General features: G+C 42.3%; 1 protein-coding gene across 1 annotated transcript; it reads left to right on the plus strand.

Annotated features, from left to right (window-relative positions):
- Positions 1-5,478: 5,478 nt before the first annotated feature.
- AZG1 (AZA-guanine resistant1) lies at positions 5,479-7,520 on the plus strand. The gene has a single exon (XM_086520162.1). It carries the CDS (start codon positions 5,616-5,618, stop codon positions 7,371-7,373), a length of 1,758 nt encoding a protein of 585 aa, XP_086376288.1. The 5' UTR covers positions 5,479-5,615; the 3' UTR covers positions 7,374-7,520.
- The last annotated feature ends 19,244 nt before the right edge of the window (positions 7,521-26,764 follow it).

The following is a 26,764-nucleotide window of genomic DNA, read 5'->3' on the forward strand; positions in this document are numbered from 1 at the left end:
TTGATAAAATCTATTTTTGGTGTGCTTATGCGTGTCAAAAGTGTACGATTGTAATTATCAATGATTTTGTAAGATTTCTAGAATTTTTTGGATTTTCTTGGTGAGTTTTTGGATTTTCGGGTGATTTTAGCGTTTCGGCTATTTGTCGGACTAAATTCGGGTTTTTTCGGCTCCCGAGCGTGCCTTTCCGCCCATGAACTTTCTTCGTCGGATAGATCTTTACGGTCTCTTAAGATAGTTTTCTACGAGGTTAAAATAATCTTCTTTTATCTTCTTCTTCTGTTGCCGATGCTCTCTCGTGCTTCATGGTGCGTGAACACCCTCCGGCCTACGCACTCTCTCTCTCTAACTCTCCCTCTCTCTAACTACGTGGATGCACTATCTCTCTCCCTCTAACTTTCTTTCGCTCGTCTCCCTCCTTTGTGCACGTGAACGCCGTCAACCATCACACACACACATGCATGAACGCACCCTTACACACACGAGACAAAAGAACAAAAAAAGGGACCTCTCATGTCTTGTGCCTTACCTAGAGCCTTTTGTCTTTTTGGCCTGCCCCAAAGGGGGAAGGCCTAAGTGATGGTTTTCTCTTTTTCTTAATGAAAAAGAAAAAGTTATTTTAAAATTAAATTTTATATTTTTTAAATCATTTAGTTTTTGATCGATCCATGAAATGAAAGTAGTGGTCATGTACATCATTTTTTGGAAGGGATAGCAATTCTTGGAAAAAGCAAGGAAGAGATTTCTACCGTGAATGAGAATCGAGATCTTGAACGTATACCTACATCAAAAGATGCATCCTCCATGACCATTAACTGTCCCCCATTTCGCAAGGCAATAGGTCTTGTGTTCAGCTCAGGACTCGCAGGATCGTCCCCTTGTGTTCCCTGGTGCAAAAACCAACAACACTTGCAGGTTTGGCACCATCTAAGCCACCCATACTTGCCTGTGTTTCTTGGTTTGCTGAGCCCGGGCTAGGATGAAACTGATGGGAACGGTGGAGCTGAAATGCATGACGACGAACATGGAAAACTGGGGTGTGATGATGCATGATTGTAACCAGTCCCTGATGAAGGACATTAGCTGGTGGGTGTGCCGTATGGGAGAGAGCGGAGAAGGGGATGGTGAGGCTTCATGCTTGATGCAACTCTAATGGCGGGGCAGGAGCGCCTAAAGGGCCATACTCATAGCCCATAATATTGTGGGCAAGGAAGATGGATGTAGTGGCTGCTATATATGACAAAGATGGTGGCGACCGATGGGGTGCATGGCAATGTGAACTACCTTCTGCAGGTTGCCAACGAGGTGGAATGGATTCGGGTGGAGGAAAATATTGATGAGCTACGGCATGTGCGAGGCCGGCCTAGTCCAATATAGCACAATACGGGGTTAAGGTGCGAGGGCATTTGTGGGAGCTGAAATGATCGTACAGAACAAGTGTTCAAAATATGGAGTAGATGGGTTGATATTGGAACGAAGAGCATTAGCAAGTTGTGGTTTGCATGGGCTATAGAAAAAATAGCTAGGCATTCACAACAACAGGTCGACATGGCAGGCTGGTGGTCTAAGGGTGCTACGCAGGAGATGGGAGCCGTTAGTTCCTGTGGCTAAATGCGCAAACATTTGGTCGGCCAAATGTGAGGCATGGCCGAATTGCAATAGGAAGGGCAAGCTCTAATATGGCCATGGGTGGTGTAAAATAGTAGCTGGAGGCGGCACCGGACGCAGGGTCATGGCATGCCATACAAAAGCTTGGACAACAGATCTGGCGGTTGGTGCATGTATCATTTCATGCTCGACTGTCAGCACCCTTCAACAGGCTGCTCCGTCCGACGCTCTACTCGAAGCCAAGCCAGCTTTCGAGCTACACAACCCCATCTCTGTGCGTCTGTAGTTCATCTTTGTTATCCCTGCGCCTTCCCTATCCCATAGCTCATGTGAACACCTACAGCTGGAGAGCCCTCTTCGTCCTTGTCCCACTGCTACTCCGCTTGGATCGCCCCTGTGTCATATTCCCTACAAACCGTCCCAGCCAGATCTGCCCACCGCCATCACCATCCACCTTGTGCTGTCCATCACCATGCACGATGACAGGCGAGCTGTGGAGAGAGAGAGAGAGAGAGAGAGAGAGAGAGAGAGAGAGAGAGAGAGAGAGAGAGAGAGAGAGAAGTAAGAGAGTTTTTGTGTGTGAGAGAGGGATTCAAAGAAAGAGAAACAAAGGAGGAGAGAGAGGGACACAGAGACTTAAGGAAGAGAGAGAAGAGACAACAAGTAGACTGTGGGAATGGTAGCGAGAGGGGGGGAGTAGGAGTAAAGGGATATTCAATTGTAAAAGGGTCAGGTTTGCAATATTTGGAAGCGATTCCAAAGAGTCCAAATATTTGTTATAGGAAAAATTATCAAAATACCCCTCTAATTTTGAAAATTTCCAAAATACCTCTCATTTTTTAAAATTCCCGAAATATCCCCAATATTTTGTCATAAATTCCCTCCAATTTCAAAAATTTCCAAAATAAGTCCAATATTTTGTCAAATTTTCCAAAATTCCCAAAATACCTCTAGTTGTGAGAATAAATTTATCCAAAGATAAATTTTTCTATTGCTTTTCATAAGAAGATTGATTATCTGTCAATACAAGACGCTAAAACTAGAATTTGAGTTGGTTATGTAGGCTTTGGAGATGAATCGCTTCATTATTTTTAGACATGATTGCCTTTTTTGCGAGGTAATTTGTGACAAATTACATGCTAAGCACTCAAAACCGGATCTCAATTGTCAAAAAGAGTAAAGATTAAAAATTCTTGAACAATCCAACCCAAAATAGATATAAGGGTATTTTGGGAATTCCACAAATTAGAGGGGTATTTTGGTAATTTTCCCTTTATTTTATTCCAACTTTTGGCACAATGGTGGTCTTTCCATGCTTTCTTCTCAAGAGGGTAGGCCTCGTGATTTTATCACTTGTTGTTTTTCTTTTGTGTCATTGACTTTTGTCTTTTATTCATTTCATTTTGTTTCTTTTCAATTTCATTTCAATTCAATTTCATTTTTTCCCTTTACATTTCATTTCTTTTTTTTCTCACTTTCATTTCATTTATTTGCATATTAGTTAAAAAAAAAAAATCATAAAATAAAAAGAAAAAAAGATTAAAAAATTCACAAAAAATAGAAAAGCATAGAAAAATTCACAAAAATTTAAAAAGCTCATAAAAAATTCAAAAAAAAAGAAAAACATCGTTAAAAAAACCCAAACAAATAAAAACAAAAAGGACTTTAAAAAATTGTTAAAAAAGTAGTAAAAAACACATAAAAAATCTAAACAAAAATTCACAAAAAATTCAAAAACTGACAAAAAAAACACAATAAATCACAAAAATTTCTGAAATTAATGGAAAAAATTGAAAAATTCACAGATTCACAGAAAAATTCCTTAAAAATCAATACTTTTCCAAAAAAATAAAAAAAAAATAAAAAAATTTAAAAAATTCAAAAATTCAAAAAAAAAATTTAAGAAAAATAAAAAGAAACTCGTCGGAAGTACTAGAAAAAGCCTGAAAAAAAAATAACACCAGAAAAAATTACACACGAGCAAATCAAAAGCCAAAACGCGAAGCCGAAAGAGTCGTATACCGAGCAAAGCAAACCAGGTCAACCGAAAAAAGCGAGCAAAAAGGCCAACTCAAAGCCGTGAGCGGCAGATTTTTTTTGAAATCTGTCAAAATCAAGCATTGCAAATTGAGCTTCTAATCGGACGAACAGGGACACAACTCACATGTGATTGCAAACTAGGCTAGTACAAGGAGCAGAAATTCTGTTAATCAACACCTAAAACTGCTAAGAGATAGTTTTTATAGAACAAGCCAACATGGACGCAAATCGAGCCGAGAATTCTATAGCAGAGCAAGCTAGTAGCAGTGGCAACACATGCACAACTGCAACATAGCAGATTTTGCAGCTATATGGCTACAATGAGGATAAATTTTTGTATACAAATTTAGAAGGCCATAGGTATCTTATGAGTAGTAAAAGCAACACATGAGCTAAGATTCTATTGATAAGATGAAGCCAGATTCAGAGAACTGCCAGATGGTCGGACTTCACTGGAGCCAGGTATTGCAAGCTCAAAGATAAAGTGCAGATAGAAGTGCAAAACATCAACTTAAGTGTTTATCTAGAAATCTGCACAAGTTCACAAAGCATCCATTTAGTGCATATGCAATCAGAGTCATTGTACATGGATTACAGTGGTAGATCTATAGTCGAGAGCCAAAATTGCAAGATCCAACAGATCAACCAATAGAAGCAAGTCTAATTGGAGAACAAAGCCAAAGACGATACAAAGGTCAAGATGGAGCAGTCTACAACTTGAAGCTCAGTGTTTTAAAAGACAATGCCAACAAGTTGGCAAACATAGAAGCAGAAACTTCTCAGCTAGAACTTGACATGACAGAACCAAATGAAGTACCACCAATCATGGCGTATTGCTCAGATTGTGGACGAAAAGGTGGACATTTTGTTGAAGATTGTCCAAGAAATCCAGACAACAAGGACACAATAACTGCCAAGCAAGACGCAAAGAAAATTGAAAATGCGAATCTCAATGTAAGTGCATTTAACTCATCACTTTCAATGCAATCGAATGATTCTACATTACCATTAGAAGCATCAGTAAAAACACTGCAAGTTCAAAATCAACATAAAGATGCACGGACACCTGAAAAGCTTAAAATTGATTCTCTGACGTCGTAGGAAATTATCCCAAGTGACCTTAAAGATCTAGTCGACGAGGAGAGTTGAATTCAAGACTTGTTATTCAAGAGGGAAATGGCATAACCAATCTACCACACTTAGAGAGAGAGAGAGAGAGAGAGAGAGAGAGAGAGAGAGAGAAGGGAAATTAGTTTCCCCTCCTCTCCATGATTACCATGCCTTGGCCTCCACTCCCTCCTCCTCGATTCCCCGTAGCCTTCTCTTAAGCCTTCTAATGCTGCTCCTTGCATTCGCTTGTGCCCCGTGGCCACCTCTCTCTCTCTCTCTCTCTCTCTCTCTCTCTCTCTCTCTCTCGGGCGCTCAATCCCCTTTCTCGCCGGAGCTGTAGGTGCACACATGCCGGATCAAGCTTGCTCAATCCAATGCACATATTCAAGAATGTGGGTAATCTACTATGGGACCATTTGACCAGCAAGAAAGATACTTTGGGCCGCTACGTGTTAGGGGGGGCTGGAATCCCTCCCCCTTTTATAATAGTATAAATGTGACCGATGCACCCATAGTTCACCATAAGCATTAGACGGCCAATATTTTCACTGTTCTTGATGTGTGATCTCCACCATAATACCCCACTCAAAATTCTGAGTAGTGGCCGGCGGAGTTTGTTCTCATAGGTGCTTGGACTTCTTATGTGTGATTTCAATGTGAACACACTTGATAGGCTCCTACGACTTTGGGTTCTCTGTCCTCAAAAATTGGAAGACTGAAAGCGCTTGCAGATACATAGGCCTCCCAGACACAAGTATCAAGTACGCCTGATTTGACTCTTGTTTCTCAGAGCTTGTTTCGCCACAGCCCCTGCAGGCAGAGAGGAAAGCCCCTTTCATCGTCTCCACTGATACATAATGGCTATGGCCCGCCCTCTCGGGCCATGGCGGTCTTCTCTGCACAAGCTCAATCACATTGTGGAGAAAAGCTTCATCGGGCGCTACTTCAAAGTCGCAGAGCGCAGGACATGCTTCACCCGCGAGCTCCGCGCCGGAACGGCAACCTTCCTCACTATGGCTTACATTCTCGCAGTGAATGCGAGCATCCTTACAGATTCTGGAGGGCCCTGCGGCGTCTCCGATTGCACCCAAATCTGCAACGTCCCCTCCATCTCTACCGGAAATTGCCAAGGTATGCTCTCTAATGGCACCTCTCTGCAGCTTGTGAGCCCTGGAGTAGAGTGCAAATTCGACCCGGTAAATCCTGGCTATCAAGCTTGCTTGGATCGAGTCAAGAAGGACTTCATTGTTGCAACCGTCGCATCCTCGCTTGTGGGTTCCATCATTATGGGCGTCTTTGCTAATCTGCCCCTTGCCCTCGCCCCGGGCATGGGCACAAATGCATACTTTGCCTACACTGTGGTGGGTTACCATGGATCTGGGAATATTCCCTTTGAAAGTGCCCTTGCTGCGGTCTTTATAGAGGGCATCCTCTTCCTGCTCATCGCTGCTGTCGGGCTGCGTACGAAACTGGCGAAAGCAATACCCAAACCTATCCGAACATCAGCTTCGGCTGGCATCGGACTCTTCCTGGCTTTTATCGGCTTGCAGTCGAGCGAGGGTATCGGCCTCATTGGGTTTAGCCCCTCTACTCTGCTCACAATTGCAGCTTGTCCAAGTGAATACAGAACTGCTGTTGCCCCCATTGTCAGCATCAATGGCACCACCCAGCTTATGCAAGGGGGCACAGTTTCCAGCGATGTGCTCTGTCTGAAACACCGCATGGAGAGCGCCACATTCTGGCTTGGCATTGTCGGCTTTGTCATCATCGGTTATGCACTCATCAAAAACATCAAGGGAGCTATGATTTATGGTATTGTGTTTGTCACGGGGATTTCGTGGTTTCGAGGCACCAAGGTGACCTATTTCCCACACACTCCCGCTGGCGACAGCCTCTTCAAGTATTTCAAGAAGGTCGTAGATGTGCACAAGATTGAGAAGACCGCAGGTGCTCTCAGCTTCAAGCACTTCAATCAAGGGCAACTTTGGGTAGCCCTCATCACATTCTTGTATGTCGACATTCTTGACACAACAGGGACACTCTATTCCATGGCAAAGTTTGCAGGGTTTATGCAAGAAAGTGGGGATTTTGAAGGGCAGTATTTTGCGTTCATGAGTGATGCCACGGCCATCATAATAGGCTCTACGCTAGGCACGTCGCCGGTGACGACGTTTATTGAGTCGTCGACGGGGATCAAGGAGGGTGGACGCACAGGACTCACTGCAGTCACGGTGGCGTTTTATTTCTTTCTGTCATTCTTCTTTACGCCTCTGTTGGCATCGATTCCACCTTGGGCGGTAGGGCCACCGCTCATATTGGTGGGCGCTCTCATGATGAAAGCAGTGCTAGAAATCAACTGGGAGGACATGAAGGAGGCGATACCGGCTTTCATTACCATCATTCTCATGCCCCTCACTTACTCCATTGCGTATGGCCTGATTGGGGGCATTGGGACCTACATAGCCCTGAGTCTCTTGGACTGGGTATACTATGGCTACCTCCGGATGTCGAAAAAGGGACAAACTGCACAAGACATTGAAGCTCTGGAAGGGGAAGCCAGCGAAGGAAGAAAGCAGCTCAATGGCGATGAGCTCAGCCATGTGGTGGAACGATGACAATGCCGAGCTTACATGTAGATAAGTAGATGCAAATATCTCACTCATGCATTTTTAACTGTAAAACTATACATTTCTTGAAGAGACATTATCTCATGGTAAGGGTAACTTGAACTCTGTCACATTCAATCAAGAGAGCGTTGCACACATGCTTGCGTATGCCCTTTGGAATTTTACTGCTCTGAATATGTTCGCGGGCTCACTCAAAAATATGTAAACAAAGCACGTGAGTTTCACACAACAGGGTAATCAGTCCAATTCTAATACAGAAAAAAATAGATATGGATTTTTCTAATTAGGCCTTGAATGCACCCGAAATGGAGGGTTTACATTGTTAGAGTGTAAGGTTCACCTTCCCAATGCTTTCACTCCTGTGTATGGCTTTTCTCACATGCATTCAAGCCCTTGGTTGTGGGTTGGCCACCCTTCACCGGGATTCTAGGCACATAGGGTTTGCCCATTTTATATTTGTGTTTCACTCTTGTGGATTTTTTGTGTTGGGTATTTTTAGAGGTTTTTTCTGACCCATAGTTTGGTGCAGCCTTCGACGACTCTCGAGTCATCTTGTATCATTTTGCCTCTCTCTCTCTCTCTCTCTCTCTCTCTCTCTCTCTCTCTCTCTCTCGTGTTTGCACACTTTGACATACATGTAGTTAACCCTTCGAGAATATCTACTTTAATTGGAAAAATTTACTTGTTGGCATGTGTCATCTATGCCTTGCTTGCAAGGGTGAACTCACCACAAGGTCCACTTATTATCGTTGATTGAAGTCGAGGGATTCTCCAAACAGCGAACGCGACATCCGAAGGCCAATGACGGGCAAAAATGAAGGAGCTTCCATTTGAATTGTGTGCACACCATTGCAATAGAGCAATCCATAGATTCACAGCAATTGAAAGAACTAGTTTTATATTGCTTACTATCAATCAATGATGTGTCATATAGTCTGTTCAATTGAGCCTTATTTTAATTGCTCGTGTTCGCATGCCATGGTAATGTGCATTTTCTTGGCTTGGGTGACTTGAAAAACACTCTAAATTCAGTCTAGGGTAGAGGAGCTGGTTTAGGTACACTCGAACATAAGGAAATTCAAATCTTCCTAGTTCAGTTTGCCATGGTATCTATGTCTATGCTGTATATAATGGAGCTTAAAATTTTCAAGGCCAAAGAGCCCATCCATGTGTTGAATGTTGGAAGCCTTTGAGGTTTCAATTTTTTCAACTTTTTGAAAAAAAAGTTATGTAGGATGTCGCGTTGACTTTGCCTTGGAAAGAAAATGTTTGCAAGTTGCACCCAAATCCCCTACTGACTTTTCCTTAGAAGGAAAACTGCCTTAATGCGTCGTGCGCACACACACACACACACACACACACACACACACACACACAGAATGGTCATGTTGCAGGTGACGTGTGTATGTGATAGAGAATATGAAGCGGTGCGTGCGAGAGAGAGAGAGAGAGAGAGAGAGAGAGAGAGGGAATATGCAGTGTGATTGTCTGTGTGTGAGTGTGTGTGAGAGAGAAAAAGAGAGAGAGAGAGAGAGAGAGAGAGAGAGAGTTTTGTTCCATATGTTCATGCTCAACATGGACAGGGGAGTTGAATTTGTCGATCCAAAGCGGGCGGCGGAGAAAAACAAGTCTTAGGTTACCGGCGAGCAAATCCGAGACATAGAGAACAAATCTAAGGCGGCGCAAGAATCGGAGGCGGCAAAGGCGGGAGGCGAACAAAAATCTTGACTAGATTTGAAGGTTTTTTAAAAACTATGTGGCATTTTCGCCTTCGAGTTAGGCCTTATATGTGAATTTCAAATCTCAAAATTTGTGAATGAGATTACGTAAGCCTATGTTTTTTTCGAGCACTTGGATGAACAACGTTTTTTTTTTAATCTTGGAAAACCATCATATAAGAAATCTCAGATTTACAATATTCACGCGCGAAATTTCTCTGAACGTTGAAGAGTTTGGAGGTAAATCTCAAAATTTGCAGTAGGTAGGATTACACTAAACTTAGGTTTTCTTCAAGCATTAGCATGCAATTTTGATAACCTATACATGAGAAATTTTAGAGACAAATTTAGTATATTTTAAGGTGTTTACGCTAAATTTTCCTATTTTTGTAGGTTTTCTCATCTTCAAGCATTTGAGGTTTTTCTAGGGTAAAAGTCTCGGTTTAGAGACGGTGAAATTCGAAAGAGAATGCCCAAGTGTCTGTTGCACTTGTTGAGGCTGGAGGGGTGCAAACAGTAGGCCTCCTCATGATGGAGCTTAAAATTTTCAAGGCCAAAGAGCCCATCCACGTGTTGAATGTTGGAAACTTTTGAGGTTTCAAATTTTTTAACTTCTTGAAAAAAGAAGAGTTGTCATCTGTAGGATCCCGCGTTGACTTTGTCTTGGAAAGAAAAATGTTTGCAAGTTAGACCCAAATCCCCCACTGACTTTGCCTCAGAAGGAAAACTGTCTTGAATGCGTCGTGCACTCAGAGAGAGAGAGAGAGAGAGAGAGAGAGAGAGAGAGAGAGAGAGAGAGAGAGCACGGCCATGTTGCAGGTGACGTGTGTATGTGATAGAGAATATGAAGCGGTGCGTGCGTGTGTGTGTGTGTGTGTGAGAGAAAGAGAGAGCGTGAGTCAACACAGAAAAAGCCAAAGTTGTGTGTGTATGAGAGAGAGAGAGAGAGAGAGAGAGAGAGAGAGAGAGAGAGAGATAGATAGATAGATAGATAGATAGATAGATTTTATTATCGTCCTCGGAGGTCAAATATGACCTATGGGACCAAAGTTACATGTGATGTAGTATGTGTATGGCTGATGAGTGACTCTCGATGCTCCAAAATTGTAGTGATGAGAGTCGCAATGGAGAGCCCACACTTTGGCTGGGAGAGGAAAGTGTGTAGGTCTAAGTTATGGCTGAAAATGTGAGAGAAGCAAGTTCGGATGTGATCAAAAGCTGAGCAATCTAGTAGTGTGTGGTACTCAGACTCTCGAACTTGTAGTGAGCATAATGTGCACAATCGATTTGACTCTTCTCCATTGCCCCAACGCCCTATCTTGCATCGAAGAAAATGAGAGCTAAGCCGAATTGCTGCGATAGTGCGTATCGCGGACAAGGGAATAGGCTCAAGCATGTAAGTGTGAGTACGGTTTCCTCTCTCAGCGAAGAACATGGTTTTGTAGTTGGGGGCAATATAGGTGGTGTAATGTATGAAGCGTGACCCACCGGATTTCTCCCAAGCCGTAATACATTGGCGTTGTAGAAAAGCTTCATTCACTTGAGAGTCAATTGAAGCATCATGTAGCAAGTGTAATGCATCCCATCTCCCAAACCACTTCTTTATGTCTTGCATCCATCCCGTGCTCAAGATCTTGCTTTTATGCGTCTTTTGAACTTTTTTGCTTGCTTCCCATGCAATTGTAGGAAGTCAATGTGAGGGGTTTTGACGCATCTTTATCATGTACTCCACAACCCTTTCCATGCCCATAACCTCAATTGGAAGAGATCCCGACTCAAGAAGTAAGAGCATATATGGTGTTTGTGTCTTAACTTGGAGAAAGTTTGTAAGAAAACGCTTTTGGACATTCTCAAACTCTTTCCAAGTAGACTTTGATATGCTCCCGCCCCACACTTCAACTCCATAAAGAAGAACCGGTGTCACCAATGCATCAAAAAGATACTTCTTGAGAATCCAACACTTGATGTTTTCCGCATTACACATGTTCTCAAATGCATAATATGCTCTCTTTCCCGCTTCCAAACGACGCATAGCACATTCATGCCACTTGTGATTGGATGGAACCTCAAGGCCAAGGTACTTAAAGCTCTCAACAACTTCAAGTGTCTCGTTGTTGTACACAATGCATGGCTTCTCCTTATGGTTGGTTTTCACAAGCATAACCTTTGTTTTGGATTCATTTACAATCAGCCCACTATGCAAGCAAAAGTTCTCAAGGACAACCATAAGCTTTTGTGCATCTTCTAAAGTGTGTGCTAGAAGCACTACATCATCCCCATACAACAAAAGCATGATTACCACATTGCAAATAGTGACCTCTTCAATGCCTTCTTCTTGCATAAAGTCAAGTACCATTTGTTCCAATTGATCGATGCATAGACCAAAGAGAGTTGGTGACAACGGACATCCTTGTTTAACTCCAATAGTTCTTACAAAAATTTCTTAAATTCCTCTTCCCATGCGCAATTGACACATCACCTTGTCATAGATTCGAGAAACCGCAAGCATAAACTCACTTGGCACTTGGAGTTCTTCCATCCTTCTCCACAAATTGTTACGTGGAATCATATCAAAGGCTTTCTTAAAGTCCACAAAACAACAATACAATCGCTTGCCTTTCAACCGACTTTCCTCCATGAGAACACGAAGAGTGACAAGATGATCAATGGTGCTATGGCATCTACGAAAACCCGCTTGTCCCTTTGCATGCTTGTCATTCTCTTCAGCCCAATCACTCAATTTCATCTCCATTATGCACCCAAACAACTTTGCCATAAGAGACCCAATCATTATAGTCCGGTAGTTGCTTACATTCTTTACATCCCCTCCTTTATGCAAAGGCTTAACCCAATTAGTACTCCAATCATAAGGCATACCATGTTGAAGTGCAAGGTTGAACATATCACACATCCACTCCTCATGGGTAAAATCTCCCGTCCATTTGATCATCTCTGGCTTGATATCTTGAAGATCTCCTGCTTTGCGAGTGGCCAACTTTTCAAGCCCACCGCATACATCCTCAATAGTAAATAAAGACGGCATACATGGGAGTGAACCATAAAATGGCATTTTTTCAATATTTGCTTGCTCATATAAAATGTGTGTGAGAGAGAGAGGAATATGCAACGTGATTGTGTGTGTGTGTGTGTGAGAGAGAGAGAGAGAGAGAGAGAGAGAGAGAGAGAGAGAGAGAATAAGAGTTTTGTTCCATATGTTCATGCTCAACATGGACAGCGGAGTTGAATTTGTCGATCCAAAGTGGGCGGCGGAGAAAAACAAGTCTAAGGTTACCGGCAAGCAAAAACGAGACATAGAGAGCAAATCTAAGGCGGCGCAAGTGAATCGGAGGCAGCAAAGGTAAGAGGCGAACTAAAATTTTGACTAGATATGAAGGTTTTTTAAATACTATGTGGCATTTTCACCTTCGAGTTAGGACTTATATGAGAATTTCAAATCTCAAAATTCGTGAATGAGATTATGTAAGCCTATGTTTTTTTCGAGCGCTTCGATGAACAATGTTTTTTCTAATCTTGGAAAACCGTCATATAAGAAATCTCAGACTTACTATATTCACGCGCAAAATTTCTCTGAACTTTGTAGAGTTTGGAGGTAAATCTCAAAATTTGCAGTAGGTAGGATTACACTAAACTTAGGTTTTCTTCAAGCATTAGCATGCAATTTTTACTTATGAGAAATTTTAGAGACAAATTTAGTATATTTTAATGTGTTTACACTAAATTTTCCTAAACTTTGTAGGTTTTCTCATCTTCAAACCAAAGCATTTGAGGTTTCTCTAGGGTAAAAGTCCTGGATTAGAGACGGTGAAATTGGAAAGAGAATGCCCATGCGTCTATTGCATTGTCTTGAGGCTGGAGGGGTGCAAACAGTAGGCCTCCACATGATGGAGCTTAAATTTTCAAGGCCAAAGAGCCCATCCACGTGTTGAATGTTGGAAACCTTTGCAAAGAGGTTTCAAATTTTTTAACTTTTTGAAAAAAAAGAGTTGTCATCTGTAGGATCCTCCGTTGACTTTGCCTTGGAAAGAAAAATGTTTGCAAGTTGCACCCAAATCCCCCACTGACTTTGCCTTAGAAGGAAAACTGCCTTGAATGCGTCGTGCACTGAGAGAGAGAGAGAGAGAGAGAGAGAGAGAGAGAGAGAGAGAGAGAGAGAGAGAGAGAGAGAGAGAGAGAGCACGGCCATGTTGCAGGTGACGTGTGTATGTGATAGAGAATATGAAGCGGCACATGCATGTGTGTGAGAGAGAAAGAGAGAGCGTGAGTCAACACAAAAAAAGCCAAAGTTGTGTGTGTGTGTATGAGAGATAGATAGATAGTTCTATTGTTGGGTTAAAGGCCCGTGTGCTCGGTTGCCCGTTGTTCAGCCGCCCATGTACAGCCATTCATTTACTCATTCATAATAACTATACTCATAACTACACATTGTAGTGTGAGTACCGCCCCGCCACACACTGTGTCTATCTCTTTCTTCATGCTGGCTCTCTGTGTGTGTGCTCTCCGATCCCAACAAGTGGCATCAGAGCTTGGTAGTGAGAGCATTGAGAGTTTCATCATCATTGTTGAGTGTGTTGAAACTTGCTGCTGTTTCATTGCCGTTTTTTGGTTTCGCGCACGCGCGCATTTCTAAAGAGCAGAAGTTTTTTTTGAGCTTGGCATTGGAAGGTTCAGCACTCCACGAGTATTTTCATCAGGCGTCCTGGGGTTTAACCCCCCTTTCGGAGCCATTCGTGCCATTAGAAATCCCATCCGAGCTACAGACTAGGAGCTGCGTTTTTCAACTCTCTTTGGTAGTTTTTTTGCTGCCAGAGCTTCCATAGCCATTACAGGTGCCATTGTTGTAGTGTCTTCCACTTACGTGAGCCCACAACTCATTTGAGAGTGTGTAGCCTCTTTTTGGAGTGGCCTCATACACACAGATAGAGTGGGAGTTTTGGCGACATTGTCTTCTTCGACTACAGGTACAGGTACAGGTGTAGGTACAGGTACAGGTACAGGTACGGGTACAGGTTATAGGTTACAGGGAGCTTTGGATACAGGTTTCTTCTGTGGTTACATAACATGTATTTTGACTGTGGGACAGCCATGTATATGGTTGTGGTTTGAGTGGGAGCTTCTACTCTTTTGGGCAGTCTGTTTATGCGTGTTCTTGAGCTACAGGTTTACATCATCTATGTATGTTGATGGATGTGGATATGGCAGTTTGACAGACACTCTTTATGCATGATATTGTGGAGATTTGGTTCACTTATACATAGAGCGGGTTTGCTCTTGCTTGCAGTGTTGCGGTTTGAGTACGGACAGGTACTTGGTTGACAGTAGAGATTGGACTTCGTTGAGCTTGTGCATTGGTTATATGCTCACTTGGATCCATTTATGCTCACGAATTTGTGTAAGCTTGGTCAGCTTATGTCTCTATTGTGGTTATTCAGACATGGAGTATGTTTATGCCTCTATGACAGCTCATTGTTGATGCATTTTGTGGCACGGTTTGCCTAGGCCAGTTGAGTTACAGGTGTCACGGATTTATGCATTTGTTTGTGGATTTCTACGTACGTTTTTTGACCATATTATGGGCTGATTTATACTCTATGCGTTTGCTCTTTGATTGAGCAGCAGGTGTTGTCAGATTTACAACACTACTTTGTTGTGGCAGTTTGTTGGTTGGTTACAGGTTTCTCATTGTTGCATTCTTGTTGTAATGGGCAGTAAAGAGGGCACAATTTTCAATATTGAGAAGTTGGATGGTGCTAACTTCTCATATTGGAAAGATCAGATTTGGGATGTCTTGGTGCAGAAGAAACAGATTCGACCTCTAAAGTTGCAGGGAGTTAAGCCAGAGAACATGGAGAGGGATGATTGGGAGGAGTTGGATGAGATGTGCAGGTCTACCATTAGGCTTTCCCTTTCAAAGTCTGTTTATTACAATGTGAAAGATGCAAAGGGTGGAGCTTATGAGCTATGGCAGCGGATTTGCGATATGTATGATAAGCATTCGGCTGCTTCTATGGTGTATTGGATTAAAAAGCTTATTGATTTGCGAATGGAGGAAGGTGCTTCCATGAATGCGCATTTGAATGAGTTCAATACAATTTTGAGCCAACTTGCTACGCAGAAAATTACGTTTGAGGACAATGTAAAAGCTATGTTTTTACTTGTCACGTTGCCTGAGTCATGGGACACATTTAGGGTAGCCATAAGTAACTCGGTTCCTGCGGATGAGTTGACAAGTACTAATGTGGAGTCTAGTCTTCTCACGGAAGAGATTAATCGAAAGAATAATGCAGGTAGTAAGTCTTCTAGTGCAATGGTTGTCAGAGGCAGGACTATGGACAAGTATAAGTCCAACAGGGGTAAATCTAGAAGCAAGTTCCGTGCAGGCACAAGTAAAAAGGATGTGGAATGTTTTCATTGTGGTAGAAAAGGCCATTTCAAAAAGGATTGCTACAAGTGGAAAAGGGAAAATGGAGATGGTAAGAAGAAAGACCATGATGCTAAGGACAAGCCTAAATCCAATGTCAAGATTGAGGAGTTAAATGCAACACATGGAGAGTGTAGCTCTCAAGATGACCATGTATGTGCTCCGACTAGTGCTACTAGTGAAGAGCTTGGTGATGTGTTGCTTGCATCCTATTTTGATGACGCTTTTCTTCTCACTCATGAGAGTAGTATGCCTATGGATTGGGTCATTGACAGTGGTGCTTCTTTTCACGTTACGCCTCATAGGTCGTGGTTTCATGACTATGATGCTTCGAGCACAGGTACTGTCAGGATTGTCGATGGGCGTTCTATGCAGATTCATGGCATTGGGGATATTCATTTGGCTATGCCAAACTCTACTACGTTTGTCTTGCAGCGTGTACGTCATGTGCCGGCTCTTGCAAAAAGCTTGATTAGTGTGGGTCAGTTGGATTCACTTGGTTTCAATGTATCTTTTGGTGATGGAGGTTGGAAGATCACTAAGGGCAGCCTTGTTTTGGTTAAAGGTGCTAAGAGGAATACGTTGTATTCCCTTTGTGTAGCTAGTGTGGCTGATCACATTGTGGGGATCACTGAGCAACCTCCTGCTTCTTTATGGCATCAACGTTTGGGGCATATGTCACTGAAAGGTTTGAAGTTGTTGGCACGTGCGGATTACATTCCCGTTTCAGATTTTGGTGGTTTTGAGTTTTGTGAGCACTGCCTTTATGGTCGACATGCTCGGTCTTCTCATAAGAAAAGTGTTCCACACAGATCTTTGGAAAAGCTAGCTTTGGTGCATAGTGATGTATGTGGGCCAATGCCCAATGCTTCTCTTGGAGGTGCTATGTACTTTGTTACGTTCATTGATGATGCTAGCAGGAAGGTATGGGCATACCCCATTCGTAAGAAGGATATGGTGTTTGATATATTTAAGCAATGGTTGGCTCTTGTTGAGAACCAATCAAGTTGTAAGTTGAAGTGCTTACGTACGGACAATGGGGGTGAATTTATGTCTCATGCTTTCACAACATTATGTGTTGAGAAGGGTATACGGCGCGAGCTTAGTGCTCCCTATACACCTCCTCAAAATGGTGTGGCAGAGCGCATGAACAGGACTATACAGGAAAAAGTCCGTAGTATGCTTTCTATGGCTGGTTTGTCAAATGGATTTTGGGCTGAAGCTGTTGCCACTTCTGTGCATTTGATAAATCGTTCACCTAGTGTTCCTTTGGGCTTCAAAGTGCCTGAAGAGATATGGACAGGTTTGCCACCTTCGTATGGTCACCTTCGTGTTTTTGGCTGTGAAGCTTATGTACATGTACCTAAGGCAAAACGCAGCAAATTGGATCCAAAGAGCAAGAGATGTATCTTCTTGGGTTATGGTAGCTCTGGTGAGATGGGTTATTGATTGTGGGATCCTATTGACAGGAAGATTGTGCGCAGCCATGATGTTGTTTTTCATGAGGACTCTATGTATAGAGCATCACCGCGAACGGTTGAGGTTCGGCGTGTGATATTTGAGGAGGATGGTCATCGGTATGATGGTCCCATGGCTGCTCGTGGGCAACCCATTGACCCTCAAGTGGGAGATCAGCCCTTGTTGGGAGATCATGTAGATGTGGGACAGCCAGATGCACCTCCTGCACAGTCTTTGAGGCGTTCAGAGCGGCGTGCAAGACAGCCTCAGCGTTTTGTGCCTTCTATGGATTATGTATTGTTGACTGATTGCGGGGAGCCATCATGTTATGATGAGGCCATGTCTAGTGTTGACAAGCTCAAGTGGGAGCAGGCTATGCAGTCAGAGATGGATTCGTTGATCCAAAATGAAACGTGGGAGCTTACTCCTTTGCCAAAGGGTAAGAAGGCACTACCATGCAAGTGGGTTTACAAGATAAAATTGTGTTCAATGGATGCAAAGCCTAGGTACAAAGCAAGGCTTGTGGCTAAAGGATTCAAGCAACAGAAGGGCATTGATTTTGACGAGATCTTCTCCCCAGTGGTGAAGATGTCTACTTTGCGTATGTTGTTTGCCTTGGTAGCTACAGAAGACATGGAGTTGAAGCAAATGGATGTAAAGACAACTTTCTTACATCCGGACTTGCACGAGGATTTGTACATGGAGCAACCAAGTGGGTTTGTTATTCATGGTTCAAAGAAGATGGTATGCCGGCTTCTTAAGACCTTGTATGGGCTGAAGCAATCATCTCGTGAATGGTATCGTAAGTTTGATGCATTCATGAGTTCATTGGGTTATGTACGCAGTTATGAGGACCCATGCCTCTATACTCGCAAGGCTGCAGATGGTAGTCTTATTGTTTTGGTTTTGTATGTGGATGACATGCTGATCGCAGGGAAGTGTATTTCTGATGTGGATGCCTTGAAACATAGGCTACATGAGACCTTTGCCATGAAGGATCTTGGGGATTCCAGTCATATTTTGGGTATGCGGATCACTCGTGATCGTTCTCGCAAGATGCTCTTTCTTAGTCAGAAAGAGTACATTGACAAGGTGCTTGAGCATTTTCATATGGAAGGGGGGAAGGCCATTAGTACCCCGTTGCCTCCATATGTAAAACTCAGCCATGATGACTGCCCTCAGACAGATTTGGAGACTACAGAGATGTCTCAGATTCCCTATGCGTCAGCTGTTGGTTCCTTGATGTATGCCATGGTGGCTACGCGTCCAGATCTTGCTCATGCAGTTGGTGTGGTTAGAAGGTACATGTCTAACCCGGGCAAGCGTCATTGGGATGCAGTGAGATGTATTCTCAGATACTTGAGAGGGACTTCAGAGTTGTCCCTATGTTATGGTGAGAAGGATATGTCTGTTTGCGGATATACAGATTCAGACTATGCAGGGTCAGTGGACTCGAGGAAGTCTACTAGCGGCTATGTGTTCACAGTTGCTGATGGGTATGGCTTGACTTCTTTTGCTGTACTTTGGCCACTTTAAAGGCACACTGCCTTTAAGTGGGAGATTGTTGGGTTAAAGGCCCGTGTGCCCGACTGCCCGTTGTTCAGCCGCCCATGTACAGCCATTCATTTACTCATTCATAATAACTATACTCATAACTACACATTGTAGTGTGAGTACCGCCCCGCCACACACTGTGTCTATCTCCTTCTTCGTGCTGGCTCTCTGTGTGTGTGCTCTCCGATCCCAACATCTATTATCGTCCTCGGAGGTCAAATATGACCTATGGGACCAAATGACATGTCACGTGGTGTGAGTGGAGGTCATAAGTGACTATGGATGCTCAAAAATGGCTGAAATGAGCGTCGCAATAGAGAGTCCACATCGTGGTTGGGAGAGGAAGGTATGTAGGGAGAGGTCATGGCTGAATATAAGGGGAAAAGAGGACCTAATGTGGTCAAAATCTGAGCACTCAAGTAGTGTGTGGTACTCACTCTCTCGCACTTGACGAGGGCATAAGGTGCAAAGTCGACGAGATTCCTCGCCAGTGCCTCAACGTTCTGTCTCACAGCGTAGAGAATGGGAGCTATGATGAATGGAGGCAATGGTGTGGATCGCACTCAATGGGATGGGCTCAAGGATGTAGGGATGGGTTCGGTTACCGCGTTCGGAGAAGAAGAGAGATTTGTAGTTTGGGGCAATGTGTGTGGTGTAATGGTTGAAGTGAGAACCTCCGGATTTCTCCCAGGCCGTGATACATTGACGTTGTAAGAAGGCCTCATTAACTTGGGAGTCGATCGACGCATCCTTGATCAAGTGACATGCATCCCATCTTCCAAATCATTTCTTGATGTCAAGCATCACCCCGAACTTAGTATTTTACTCTTGCATGTCTTTTGGACTTTTTGATTTGCTTCATATGTGATTCTAGGAAGTCGATACAAAGGGCTACGTTGTGTCTTAAGCATGTACACCACAGCTCTTTGCATGCCCAAGACCTCAATGGGAAGCGATCCGGACTCAAGAAGTAAGAGCATGTAGGGTGTTTGTGTCTTGACTTGGAGAAAGTTGGTGAGAAAACGCTTTTGGACATTCTCAAACTCTTTCCAAGTAGACTTCCCCCACACCTCCACTCCATAAAGAAGCACCAGTGTCACCAATGTGTCAAAGAGGTACTTTTTGAGAGCCCAACACTTTATCTCTCCAACATTGCACATGTTCTCAAATGCATAATAAGCCCTCTTTCCACCTTCCAAGCGATGCATTGCGCAATCCTTCCATCTATGATTGGATGGAACCTCAAGGCCAAGGTACTTGAAGCTATCTACCACTTCAAGTTGCTCATTGTTGTATACAATGCATGGATTCATCATTGAGGGTCTTTATAAGCATAACCTTGGTTTTGGATCCATTCACGATCAGCCTGCTATGTAGGCAAAAGCGTTCCAAGACACTCATAAGCTTTTGTGCATCTTCTAAGGTATGTGCCAAGAGCACTCCATCATCGGCATAAAGCAAAAGCATGATCACCGCATTTCCGATCTTAAGCTCTTCTATGCCTTCTTGTTGCATAAAATCAAGAAACATGCATTCCAATTCATCAATGAGTAGCCCAAAGAGGATTGGGGAAAGTGGGAATCCTTGTTTGACACCAATGGTGCTTGCAAAAATTTCTGAAATTCCATCTCCCATACGTAGTCGACATATCACTTTTTGGTAAGATGCAAAAGACTGCATGTATAAATTATCTCGGCACTTGAAGGCTTTGCATAAGTCTCCAAAGATTTCCTCGCGGTACCATGTCAAAAGCTTTCTTGAAATCCACAAAGCAACAATACAACTTTTTTCCTTTCAATCGAGACGTTTCCATAAGAACTCGAAGAGTGACAATGTGATCAATAGTGCTATGATGCTTTCGAAAACCCGCTTGGCCTAGTGCACGTTTGTCGTTCTTTTCAGCCCATTCACTTATCTTCATCTCCATGATACATCCAAATAACTTTTCCATCAAAGAACCGACCATCATAGTGCGATAGTTGTTCACATTGTTTACATCTCCTCCTTTGTGCAAAGGTTTGATCCAATTTTCACTCCAATCATGAGACATGCCATGCTGAAGTGCAAGGTTAACCATATCGCATATCCAATATCGTGTTTTCTTGCTTGTGCATTTAATCATTTCAACCTTGACACCTTGAAGGTCCCCTGCCTTACGAGTAGCAAGTTTCTCAAGTGCACAACATATATCTTCAATAGTGAAGAAGGGATGTATAAATGGAAGGGAGCTACAACACTCCATCTTATCAACATTGGGTTGCTCATAGAGGTTCTTACCGTGCGTATACATATCCTCAAGAGTCAAGTCACCAAAGCTCTCAACACGCTTGCCTTTTAGATTTTGCCAAAACTTGTCACATGCATGTGCTTTCTCTTGCGCTAAAAGAAGTTGTTTTTTGACTTCCCACCTTCTCCTCTTTTTTTAAACAAGTGCTTTGTATGTGTGTGAACATTCCAAGTAACCTTTCTTGTCTTTGCTTGCATCCAACCTTAGCAAGTGTTTTCAGGCTTGACTACATTCCATGTCGAACCATTTCTTCTTGGTGCTACCCTTCTTAGATCTTTTGCAAGATATGTGGTTCACCGAAAAGCATTCCTTCGCACAAGAGCAAATTACTTCTTTCAAAACTTTCCACTTGCATTCTAATGTTGGGCTCTCTTGATGCTCTGTGATGGTTAACATTTGGTCCACCATATCAACATATATAAGTGCTCGTTTGAAGTCTAGACGTAGGTACAAATGATTCACATCATGATTGGAGGCTACATGCTCCGGTCTTTTACCACACTTGAAGTCAATACATAGCATCCTATGATCCGATTTCGGATTCCATTCACCAAGTGTAAATCTTTGGATGCATTCTAAAGTGGCTTCCAAAAACAACATATAGTCAATCACACTATCACCATTGTGGTTTCTACATGTAAAGTCATTAGTGCCTTGCCATAAAGATACACCATTTGCAATGAGCATTCCGGTACTATTGCACATATGTAGAAGTGACTTTCCATAGTGATCCAATTCTTTTGCATCATTAGAATTTCGATTATACATGTATGAGTCATCCATTCTTCTTGAGACATGCGGCATCTCAACTTGTTGTATGTCATGTTGTAACGTCTTTCTGCGAGCATTCATGTCTCCAAAGACAATGACTTCACCTTGGTCCTTGTAATGAGCAATGTCTTCCTCTAGTTCAACAAAGGGCTGATCTCTATCCATATCCAAGCGAGCATAAAAGTTGGAGTCATAGTGAGGAATGTAGCAACCAACCACAAACACGACTTGACCATTGGGTGGGCTGATTTTCAGCCATAAGTAGCGTTTATACTTATCTTCTTTGACAATGGAAACATCTTTCAAACCCTTTTTGATCATACATGCTACGCGCCTCCTTGGCCTCTACGTTGCTTTGCATTTTTGGTCCACATCAAAGAATGCACATCATATTTGTCAAATCCAAGAATTCGTGCGCATCATGCTCCCATGTTTCGACAAGAAGTATCACATCGGAGCCATTGGTAAGCTCATCAATGCCAATTCCCGCATTCCATGGATAGCAGTTACAATTCCAAAAGCTTATTCGCAAGCGTGAGTTTGTCTCATAGATCATGGTCCCTATTTGTTGGGTGGACTTGCATCCTTCTCAAGTGACTTTTCTTCTTGAGATGACACCTTGACCTTCTTGGTTCTTTCCTCATATGCTTTGCGACGTACATTTTATTGCATAAGAGTGCGATTCTCATATACATTACAACCTGTTCCTTTGAGGTAGATCCAACTATTGTCAAGGATAATCTTTCTCTTTACCTCATCAGCCATGGTACATACAATATGTCTTTCTCCCGAGCGAGGGACTCCTTGCTTTCCAACTCGATGTGCACCATAAGCCATGATTCCGGACATACCAAAGTATGTAGCAAAAAACTCTTCAATAGCAACCGCAAGAGATTGGGGTGTTTCCATGCTTTTTTCCTTGATTCCACGAATGACAATGTTTTTTGAGCGTTTTTTCCATTCTTGCAATTCTTGAGTGTCCACATTTTCTACATTCTTTGCTTGGACAACGGCTTGCGTGATAGGAGATGTAGAAACCACATTATCCTTATATATATCAGCCCATGATTTGGATGCATTTCTCATCTCACATACATCATGTCGTATTGTATCTATCATTTCCTCTTTCAATACATGATCACTCTCAACTTTGCTCAAGCGCTCTTTCAATACATTCATGTCCACAAGAGAGCGCTTACATTCTTGAACTTCATTCTCAAGATGCACCAAGTGTGTTGTTTGGATTTCAAGAACCTTCTTGAGGTGCTCATTCTCCACAACAAGAACTCTTAAAGTGCCATTCTCCATTGCAAGTGCGCGCAACTCTTCACCTTGCTTGTCGACCGTTTCTTGTAATGAGATCAAGTAAGCCATGATCATTGCTTCTGTTGTTGTAGACGATGGGGTTGGATTAGCATCCAAATTCCTTGGAGATTTTGCATCATTCTCCATGGCAAGTGTGGATTTTCCACCCTTGCGAGTTTTGTCGGACATTGCCTTCAAGTCGGCGACAAAAACGCAAAGTTTTGACAATTTTTCAACTCTGAGATGCTGTTATAGCAAAGCCTTCCATTGCTCAAAAAAATTCTGTCTTTACATCAGTGCGTAGAGGGCTTTGTGCTCTTCGATTGAGGCTATGGATCACCTAAATCGAAGTTCAAATGAAGAAGTTATGATCAAAAGAGTGAACTACTGTTTACTAGGTCAAAAAACGGCTGAGAGAGAGAGAGAGAGAGAGAGAGAGAGAGAGAGAGAGAGAGAGAGAGAGAGAGATACGCAACGTGATTTTGTGTGTGTGTGTGTGTGTGTGAGAGAGAGAGAGAGAGAGAGAGAGAGAGAGAGAGAGAGAGAGAGAATAAGAGTTTTGTTCCATATGTTCATGCTCAACATGGACAGGGGAGTTGAATTTGTCGATCCAAAGCGGGCGACAGAGAAAAACAAGTCTAAGGTTGCCGGCGAGCAAATCCGAGACATAGAGAGCAAATCTAAGGCGGCACAAGTGAATCGGAGGCGGCAAAGGTGGGAGGCGAACAAAAATCTTGAGTAGATTTGAAGGTTTTTTCAAAACTATGTGGCATTTTCACCTTCGAGTTAGGACTTATATGTGAATTTCAAATCTCAAAATTTGTGAATGAGATTATGTAAGCCTATGTTTTTTTCGAGCACTTGGATGAACAATGTTTTTTTTTAATCTTGGAAAACCGTCATATAAGAAATCTCAGATTTACGATATTCACGGGCGAATTTCTCTGAACATTGTAGAGTTTGGAGATAAATCTCAAAATTTGGAGTAGGTAGGATTACACTAAACTTAGGTTTTCTTCAAGCATTAGCATGCAATTTTGATAACCTACATATGAAAAATTTTATAGACAAATTTAGTATATTTAAGGTGTTTACACTAAATTTTCCTAAACTTTGTAGGTTTTCTCATCTTCAAACCAAAGCAATTGAAGTTTCTCTAGGGTGAAAGTCCCGGTTTAGAGACGGTGAAATTGGAAAGAGAATGCCCAAGCGTCTATTGTATTGTCTTGAGGCTGGAGGGGCGCAAACAGTAGGCCTCCTCATGATGGAGCTTAAAATTTTCAAGGCCAAAGAATGTTGAATGTTGGAAGCCTTTGAGATTTCAAAATTTTGAACTTTTTGAAAAAAAAGAGTTGTCATATGTAGATCCCGCGTTGACTTTGCCTTGGAAAGAAAAATTTTTGCAAGTTGCACCCAAATCCCCCACTGACTTTGACTTAGCAGGAAAACTTCCTTGAATGCGTCTGCACTGTGAGAGAGAGAGAGAGAGAGAGAGAGAGAGAGAGTGAGTGTTGTAGGTGACATGTGTATGTGAGAGAGAATATGAAACGACGCACACGTGTGTGTGTGTGTGTGTGTGTGTGTGTGTGTGTGAGAGAGAGAGAGAGAGAGAGAGAGAGAGAGAGAGAGAGAGAGAGAGAGAGTTTCCAGTAGGAGTACTATTGTGTGTTTGTGTGTGTGTGTGTGTGAGAGAGAGCGAGTCAACACAGAAAAAGCCAAAGTTGTGTGTGTGTGTGTGTGTGTGTGTGTGTGTGTGTGTGTGTGAGAGAGAGAGAGAGAGAGAGAGAGAGAGAGGGAATATGCAACGTGATTGTCAGAGAGAAGAAGAAGAGAAGATAATTTTTAACGTCGTGGGAAACTATCCCAAGAGACCTCAAAGATCTTTGCGAAGCGAGAGAGAGAGAGAGAGAGAGAGAGAGAGAGAGAGAGAGAGAGAGAGAGAGGGGGGGGGGGGGGGGGATATGCAGCATGATTGTGTGTGTGTGTGTGTGTGTGTGAGAGAGAGAGAGAGAGAGAGAGAGAGAGAGAGAGAGAGAGATGGAATATGCAGCGTGATTGTGTGTGTGTGTGTGTGTGTGTGTGTGTGTGAGAGAGAGAGAGAGAGAGAGAGAGAGAGAGAGTGAGTTTTGTTCCATATGTTCATGCTCAACAGGGGAGTTGAGTTTTATCGATCCAAAGCGGGCGACGGAGAAAAACAAGTCTAAGAGTTCTGGCAAGAGAAATCTGAGATTTACGATATTTCCACGCATTTCCGTGAAATTTCTATGAACTTTATAGAGTTTGGAGGTAAATCTCAAAATTTGCAGTAGGTAGGATTACAATGAATTGAGGTTTTCTTCAAGCACTAGCATGCAATTTTGATAACCAACATATGAGAAATTTTAGAGACAAATTTAGTATATTTTAAGGTGTTTACGCTAAATTTTCCTAATTTTGTAGGTTTTCTCATCTTCAAGCATTTGAGGTTTCTCTAGGGTAAAAGTCTCGGTTTAGAGACGGTGAAATTCGAAAAAGAATGCCCAAGTGTCCGTTGCACTTGTTGAGGCTGGAGGGGCGCAAACAGTATGCATGCTCATGACGTAGTTGCAGCAAAAAGTTGCACCTTGAATGGCACACGAACGACATCGTTCCACACCATTTTTTGCTTTTGCGTGACACAAAAATGCGTACCACTCTTGACTTAGTGCAAGGGGTTTTTAGAGGCAGAGTTGCCAACAATGCTCGAACATGCAATCGGACGGGCGGCCATCGTGGCTGCGATAACCACCTTAGCTACCAAGCTTCGTTGTCTCTGAACCGTCGCTTCATATGTTAAAAGAACAGGGGGTCGACGGTTGCCTAAAAAGGGACTTGTCTTTTAATTGGCACCTTTACCCTAAACTTTGTAGGTTTTCTCGCCTTCGAACTAGAATTTAGAGGGAAAACTGAAAATGTGTGGGTGGGATAATTACACTAAACCTAGGTTTTTATTGAGCGCTTTGATACACAACGCTTTTCATAATACGAGAGTTTTCAAAGGCAAATTTACTATATTTGCACGTTTTTACACTAAATTTCTCTTAACTTTGTAGGGTTTCTCACCTTCAAATGTAGAATTTATAGGTAAATATCAAAATTTGTAGGTAGAATTGTAGTGAATCTAGGTTTTCTTCAAACAATTGCATATACTATACAATGTTTTTTAAAATGAAAAAGCATTGTAAACCTATATATGAGAAATTTCGAGACAAATTTAGTATATTTTAATGTTTTTACACTGAATTTTCCTAAACTTTGTAGGTTTTCTTGTAACTGGGAGAATTTAGAGGTAAATCTCAAAATTTGTAGGTAGAATTATACTAAACCTAGGTTACCTAGGTTTTTTTTGAGCGCTTGAAGACGCAATGCTTTTTCTGAAAAACTTTCAATTGAGAAATTTCAAAGGCAAATTTATTATATTTGCATGTTTTTAACTCTAAATTTCTCTTAACTTCGTAGGGTTTCTCAGCTTCAAATGTAGAATTTAAAGGTAAATATCATAATTTGTAGGTAGAATTGTACTAAGCCTAGGTTTTCTTCAAGCATTTCCATGCAGTACAATGCTTTTTTTAAAAAGAAAAATCATTGTAAACCTATATATGAGAAAATTTAGCAACTTTGAAAACCTACATATGAGAAATTTTAGATCCAAATTTAGTATATTTTATGGTTTTTACACTAAATTTCCCGAAACTTTGTAGGTTTTTTCACCGAGGTTTCTCTAAACTTTGTAGGTTTTCTTGCCTTCCAGCTAGACTTTAGGGGAAAAACTTAAAATGTGTGGGTGGGATAATTACACTAAACTTAGGTTTTTCGAGCGCTTGGATAC

This window comes from Adiantum capillus-veneris, chromosome 9 (assembly GCF_014529385.1).
Source record: "Adiantum capillus-veneris isolate H3 chromosome 9, ASM1452938v2, whole genome shotgun sequence".
NCBI lineage: Eukaryota > Viridiplantae > Streptophyta > Polypodiopsida > Polypodiales > Pteridaceae > Adiantum > Adiantum capillus-veneris.